At 40.9% G+C, this 7,719-nt stretch overlaps 1 protein-coding gene across 1 annotated transcript in view; it reads left to right on the top strand.

Annotated features, from left to right (window-relative positions):
* The first annotated feature begins 422 nt into the window (after positions 1-422).
* The window catches only part of TBC1D8B (TBC1 domain family, member 8B (with GRAM domain)), a 156,083-nt gene continuing 148,786 nt past the window's right edge, over positions 423-7,719 (top strand). Inside the window, exon 1 of the mRNA XM_006871052.1 lies at positions 423-713. Coding sequence (XP_006871114.1) covers positions 584-713 — 130 coding nt within the window. The 5' untranslated portion in view covers positions 423-583. The remainder of the gene's footprint in view (positions 714-7,719) is intronic.

The raw sequence follows: 7,719 nt of genomic DNA, 5'->3' as shown, positions 1-7,719 counted from the left end.
TCCTGTAAGAGTGATAAAAGCACGTGAAATCTCCTTAGTAAAGCGATCATTAAATGTCAGTTGTTTTTGCCGCTTTTCAAAATGGGTCGTTCCAAAATTCAGGGAACTTTGTTTTCTTCAGTTTAAAAGCCCTTGGCTGTAAAATGTTGAGAAGAAGCAACACCTTCACAGCTGAAAAACAAACCGCTTTAAACTTTAGATAGGCTAAATACGCTTAACTAGTGGCGGGACCCGCTTTGAAAGCACCCCCACCCGATTCCCACTCCAGTGTATTGTGGGAAGTGTAGTCTCTTACTATATTAACACGAGTACTTAAACGAAGGTAGAAAACTACAAGTCCCAAGAGTAGAAGAAGCGGGACTATTTCCCTGTCGGGAGGTAGCGCTGTGGGAGGGAATTGGCAATCTTTCTGCCTACGTGGGAGAGAAGGGAGGGTTGGGGGAAGCGTGGACAACCTGAACCTGAGCCATTGCCGCCCGGGGAAGGTTTGGTGGGAGGAGAAGTAGAGGAGAAGACACGGGTGGAGGGTGAGGTGAGGAAGACATCTAGGTCGTTGCTCCTGAGCGGCACAAACTTCTTGACGATGTGGCTGAAGCCTGAGGAAGTGCTCCTGAAAAATGCGCTGAAGCTGTGGCTGATGGAAAGGTCCAACGACTACTTCGTGCTGCAGCGGCGTCGGGGCTACGGGGAGGACGGCGGAGGGGGGCTCACAGGTAAGCTGTGGCCACCCACACCTGCCGAAGGGCCGTTTTAGTTCACCTTGACTTAAAGGGTGGGAAGGAAAACAGTTACTCGTGGTCACCCACCTCCTGACCCTAAACCCTGGGAGGAGGACTTCTCCTGCCACCACCTTTTCCGTTGCCCTCATCTAGTCTTAAGAACGCCTCATTGGACAGCAGTTGCTCTTTGGGTGGGACGGGGAGAGGAAAGGGGATTCTCTCTGAGGCAAAGGAAGAATTGGGTGCCTGCCCTCTCGCTTCCTCTGGTGGGCAAGAAGTAGTGATTAGTGTTAGACCCCGACCGGTCTTATTTAGGCTCGTAACAGGGGCCGGTTCACAGTTTTGGGCAAAACTTTTTTTAAAAAAACAAAACAAGAACAAAAACAACAGTGATATAACCACCACCTTGGGAAGTGTAAGAGTATGGGGGGGGGCAGAATGTGAAGAAAACGGAGGATCACTAATCAAATCCTGAGAGATAGGCTCCAAATGAGAAATTGGGGGGTGAGGGGATGTGTGTGTGTGTGTGTGTGTGTTGGGGGCGGGGGGGAGTCAGAATTGCTGACTTCTCCCAGTTCAGCATCTTTAACTTGGTTTCCAAGTTTTTCAGCCTTTGAGATCCCCTCTGAGAAGTCGATTACAACGTCAGAATTCCTTTCTCTACTGAGCATTTGGCGCTGCCCCTCCTTTCAAAGCCCTAATTCTAAACAAAACCAGTCAAAGAAATGGGTAGTTTCATTCTTCCTGCCTAGCCTAGCCTGCTCTCAATTTTTATATTTAAAAAACAAGAATTGATTCTTGGCTAAGTGTTAAAGTCAGTGGTTATTTTGAGATCATTTGTCTTGGGAGGGCCATCCAAACTTCAGGACGTTAGGGTGACAAGAGCTCATTTTCATGGCAATTGTCTAGTTTGATGTGGCCTTGCAAAGGTGGAGCAGGCTTAATTTAGGCAGCGTGAAGAAGTGGCGTCACTAGGGGGATGCTGGCGGCACCCGACGACACTGTTGGGGTGACACCAAAATAACTGTCTATAAAAATTGTTGGCAGTGTTTCAGCAGAAATTTGTTTTGTATAAAAATATCCCTGTAGTTAATTATGGTAACCCAAAATATTTTTTCGTAAGCCTACCTTACTTGTATCTGTAGACCTACAAGGCTAATTTACTTTTTTGACCCTTTTAATGCCCTCCATGGAGTTCTGGTGTGGGGCTATAGGATAAGACTGTTAGCTGCAAGGACAGAGCTGGAAACCCACAGCTGCCCCACCTTACTATGAGTCAGACCGACTTAAGGCACTCAACTCTTACCAGAACATGCTCCATCAGAACCATCATTGTTACCCAATTACAGTGATACTCCCAATCACTTGGTTCCATCTCCATGCGTTAATAGCGCACAATTGTTTTGGGCGTTTTTTATAGTCGCCAATTTTGTCAATTTTCTGGTGTTTTAGCTCCAGTATTGTGATAAGTAGTAGTTGTGAACCTGTAGCAATAGCTTATTTTATTTTATTTATTTATTTTTTAGAATGAAGGCGTAATTAAAGGAAAAGGAGAAAAATCCAAAAATGGGCTTCCTTCAGTTCTGATACTAATGATGTTGCCATTCAATGTGGAAAGATTTTTTTTTAAGAAGCAATGTTGTTGTTAGTATTTACATTATCTAAGAAATATTAATTTGAAGCAATTTAGAACTATATTTATCACACATTATGCTATAACTAAAATTGATAAACATTACTAAGGATTCTGTATGGTATGATATAGGAAGAGGCCATGTATGGGGGAGGGAGGGGTGACATCATGAGTTAGCAAACTAGGTGACAGCAACCCTAGTGATGCCGCTGTCATGAAGTACTGGGAAGAGGGGTGAGTCTGAAAACCCATATTGTAGTCCTATACATACCAATTACCTACTAGATGACATTCTATAAATTTTCCTTTTAAGCACCAAGGAGCTCTGGTAGCTTAGTGGTTACGAATCGGGCTGCAAACCGCATGGTCAGCAGTTCGAAACTACCGCTCTTCCGTGGAAGAAAGATGAGGCTTTCTGCTACCGTAAAGATTTACAACCTTGGAAACCTTGTACAGGGTCGCTATGAGTCGGAACCGACTCCATGGCACACAACCAACCAACCAATGTGCTACATGGAGCTGTAGGATGAATACTGGACTGCTAACTACAAGGTCAGCAGTTCAAACCAACCAGCCGCTCCTCAGAAGCCCTAAACAGGGTCACCATGAATTGGAACCAACTCCATGGCACTTAACAACAACAGGTGCCACATGGGTACAATTAAGATTCCATTCCTTGCCCTTTAAGCGCTCCTAATCGGAACAATCTGGAGAGGTGGATGAGGTGGCATGGAGACAGCAGAAGATCAACTAGTACACCAGGCAGGCAACTTGTGATTAGAACCAAAGGCCTAGAAGTTGGGTAAAGCTTCATGAAGGGGTTGATAACTGCTTTTCTGCTTCTGTAAAGTGATGCTTATCTCACAGAGTTGTGAGGATAAAATGAAGGATGCTGTTATTGTCATTAAGCAGGTTCTGACTCATAGCGACCCTGTGTAGGATTTTCGAGGATCAGCTGGTGGGTTTGAACCACTGACCTTGTGGTTCGCAGTCCAATGCTTAATTCTATAGCGCCATACCAAGAATAAAAAATGAGAGATGGTGGTGGTGGTAGTCTGCTGTGGAGTCAGTTCCAACTCAGTAGCGACCCTGAATAGGGTTTCCGAGGCTGTAAATATTTACAGGAGCAGAAAGCCTCATCTTTCTCCTGCGGAGCAGCTGGTAGTTTCTAATTGCTGACCTTGAGGTTAGCAGCCTGATTCGTAACCACTACGCTACCAGAAATCCTTAAAATGAAAGATTTGTTGTTATTGTCGTTAAGTGCTGTGGAGTCGGTTCCAACCCATAGCAACCCTGTGTAGGGTTTCGAGTAGCGGCTGGTAAGCTTGAACCGCTGACCTTGTGGTTCAGACCGACTTTGCAGTCCAGTGCATGAACCCGCAGCACCACACAAAGGTGCCAAATCAGTGTATTTTAAGATGGTATAATAAACATGTGCTGTGATTTTCCTCTTTTAAGGAGTCCTGGTGTGGTGCTGTAGGATAAGCACTGGTCCACAAGGTCTGTGGTTCAAACGGCTAAGTTCGGCTGTTCAAACTCACCTGCCGCTCCTTGGAAACCCTATACAGGGTTGCTATGTGTTGCAACCGACTTGATGGCACTTAACAACAGGGTGGAGAGAATTCTTTGGTTCCACAGTAACGCTTTTTTTTCTTTTAATTTCCCTCCCCAATGCCCTTGCAAACTATGTTCATTTGTCCACTTTCTCAAAAGACTTTGAAAATATGGTAACAAAATTTGACTCATTAAAATTGACATTTGGTCAATTTTCTGATTTTGAAACATTAGAAATTTTTTGTGCAAAGGATTCTTTCCATTTAATAGATGCAAATATTTTTTAGTTTAAAATGGAGAACTGCTTTTCATAATAGCCAAGTAATCTAAACTATCCACTTGAGTCCATTGAGCATAGGTCAGAATATATTTTAAATAGCTCATAAAGTGCTGTGTTATAGTCTCAGAAATAGTCTTCTAATATATTTTGGTTCTCTGTCATTTTTCTTGACTAGTGTATTTCACTTCGTATAATTCTGTTCCTGAAAAATCATAAGTAAATAAAAATCTTGCAAATCAAATCACTGTAATGTAGTCTAAAATGATCTTTGACCTGTTGCAAGTTTCCTTTAAGTCATCACTCCCTGTTTTCTCATCACTCCCTGTTTTCTCTGATTTATTTTTCATTAAACAGACTTTCTTAAAGCTTGGGCCAATTACATTAGTTTTCTCATCTCTATCCCACTAACTCCCATTTTCTGTTCCCACATATCCCTAAAATAAGAGGAAATTCTATCACCCATGTATGTTGTGTGTAGCCATAGCCCCATTTTTGTACTTCCCAGTCAATTATATTTTTGCATGATTATTTTCCTCGTGGTATTGTCAAAATGCTTAAAATTATCACATGAGACCTGCCACTAAGTTCCATGCAAATTAAACAGAAATGATAAGAATAGAGCAAAAAGATGCTTTTGAAGTTTGTTCAGTTCTTTTGGGTCCAGAGCAAAAGTGTATGCTGATTTTCATGCCTGCTCAATTACTGTATTCTTTCTTAAAATTGTGAAGCCAAGAGCTTTGGTATGCTTTACCACAAATCCAGATTTAGATTTGTTCTCCCAAGAGCTTGAACGTGGGCCAGCTTAGCTTGCCTTGGTTCATTTTGTGCTATCCCTTTAAAAGATTAGTTTATACATTTTGTGTAATGAAGAAGAGATAATGACCATCTAGAAATGTTAATAACTGTACTTTAAGATTTTATTTCTTTGCCATGTGATAATTGGCAATAACAACCAGCAATGTAATGACTTTAAATGGGGACTTAGTGAAGTTAGTTGGCTACGATTTTTTTTTTCTTCTTCTTCTTCTTAAAATGGAATTGATACAACATAAGCCTAGGTTGGTTAAAGAAATAGACTGGTTTGGAAGTTACAATTATGATGTCCTTTTCTAAATTTATGAAACTGGCTATCTGGTACACTACTTAACTATTTGCCTAATTCTATCTGTAAGATAAACTTATTCTGATTCACAATAAGGTGGACTGTCTTTGTGGGCATTTTTGTTAATACGTAAAGGTTTTTTCAAGAAAAAACTGATTTTCCATCATTTAGAGAAGTCATTTCACCCTTCTGGGTTCTTGAAGTTACTTACATTATCCCTTGCTCTTCCTGCAAAAGGTAATGACTTTTCTCTAGCACCTAAATTTAGCACCTGGTTTTATATAATTAAAAATAATTTGTGTATATTTGGCTTATTATGCGAGAATCAACAATTTGTTCTGCGTGGCAGATGGGAACTACTACATGGGTGGCATTATGGAACTACATTCTCCTAAGTATTCTAGTATATGGGATTTAGCAAGATCTGCCTATCAGAAAGCCTTAATTTCAGCAGTTTGTTGAGGTTTTATACTTGAATTTTCCATGTCTGAATAGTGTAAACAGTTTCTTGGGCATTGTGGATTGATAATCTCCCTCAGGGGACCTTTTTTAGATGGTGTAAAGCAAAACTAAGAAATAAAATTTACTAAAATGGAGGCTTTCTAGACATGCTGTTTCCTTCTTTCATCTTGGCAGTATCACTTTGGAATTAAATCATCTGTTAAAACTAGAACACGATAACATTTGAAAGAAGCTTGTCATTTCGAAATGTTTTACATGATATTTATATAAGCTTAACAAATCGCTATGTAAATGATTTGTCATAATTAAGCATACATATTAAACAGTAAAGTAGCCTTTTAAAACAACCTCTTAAAGGCCATCCCTTGAAAATATAAAACTCCCCTATTCTTTCCAAGGAGCCCGACTCTAAAAATGTTCATACCATGTATTTCTTAACCAAAACATCACTGCATTTATCTGGTAACAATTTTGACCTCTCAGTCACCACATAACTGGGAAGACAGTGCCCAATTGGAGTCCATGATTTATTTTAGGTAAGAAAAGGCATCCTCTCCAATGAATTTTTAAAATTTATCTCCTAGGGCAGCGCCTATAGAAGGTAAATCACAATGTTTTGCCCTCTTTCCTCTGCCCCCTTGAATATTTTGTTTCCCTTAGACTCAAATAAAAAATAGATCCCTGAATGAACAAATGAAGTCTTGAAGGAGTCTGGGTGGCACAAACAGTTGAAATCTTAAGCCAAAAAAAAAAAAAAAAAGTTTCCCAAATCAAACCCACTACCATTGAGGCGATTCCAACTCATATATAGTGTTTCCGAGGCGGCAAATCTTTACAGTAGCAGAAAACCTCACCTTTCCCAAGTAGTGGCTGGCAGTCTAATGCTTATCCTACAGCACCCCCAGCACTCCATAAAAAAAAAAAAAAAAACAGGTTCTATTGGTCTACTGGTGAGTGGAACAGGGGGAAAGGCAGCAATGAAGAAATAGGCTGAGTTCAACCACGGTCCATTGACTCCCATTTACCTGGAGATGAGAGAGAGAAGAGGAAGGGCTGGTTGGTCCAAAGTGTGGTGAGACCTGGGGACACCTGAGCCTGGGGACAAGGACGTAGCCACAGAGGGCTAGAGCTGAGAGTGAAGTACCCAGCTGATATGAAGTGAGGAAGATTCACAAGAACACCCAAACTTGCAAATAGTACCCATTTGACGTAGCCTTGATTGCTTGATAATGAGAACTTGACTAGAGGAAGATTTAAAAAAAAAAACAAAAAAAAAAAACCCACAATTTTTGATGAAGGAAACAAGGGTAAATTGCTACAATTTAATGAACCTGACCTATACTCATGGAGGTAGTAACTCTAAATACCAACAGAGAGGGAAGAAGTCTTCACATCAAGTATCAATGTTATCCCCTCTGTACACAGTGTATATAAGGACGGGCAACTTAGACATTGGCTACCTAAAATGCGAGTGTGATAAAGGCATGAAATGACTGGCTTACAAGGTTTCAAGAGGGAGTTTGAGTATGGGGGAAAAGAAAGAGTCCCCACTGAATCATTTTCATCTTGTCTAGATGGGTTTGGTGAAAAGAGATGGGGATAAGATTCGTATGATTCAATAGTGAGTAACTGTTATCAGGACTAATTGCGACTGTCACAACTATATAAAGGTAGAAGTTTTGTAACAAAAACGGGAGTGGTTAATCTTACCATCCAGAAACAAAGGTCCTTAGGATCATCAAGGGAGAAGCATATAAGCAGAATGAGAGACCTTATCCAGAGAAGCAGCAACACCAGAGAAGGAGGCAGAGATGGGGACATGGAGAGAGGGAGCAGCTGAGGACTTTAGATTCATGGGAAATGAGGGACTAAGAGATGGTGGCCAGGAGGCAGACTTGCAGAATGTGCCCTTTGTTGGTGTCAGTTATTGCATATGCCTGAGTGTTTTAAAAAAAAAAAAAAAAAAAAA

The sequence above is a fragment of the Chrysochloris asiatica genome, unplaced genomic scaffold (assembly GCF_000296735.1).
Source record: "Chrysochloris asiatica unplaced genomic scaffold, ChrAsi1.0 scaffold00159, whole genome shotgun sequence".
Classification (NCBI taxonomy): domain Eukaryota; kingdom Metazoa; phylum Chordata; class Mammalia; order Afrosoricida; family Chrysochloridae; genus Chrysochloris; species Chrysochloris asiatica.
The sequence above is the reverse complement of the archived record's forward strand: the minus strand, read 5'-3'. Positions and strand labels throughout refer to the sequence as shown.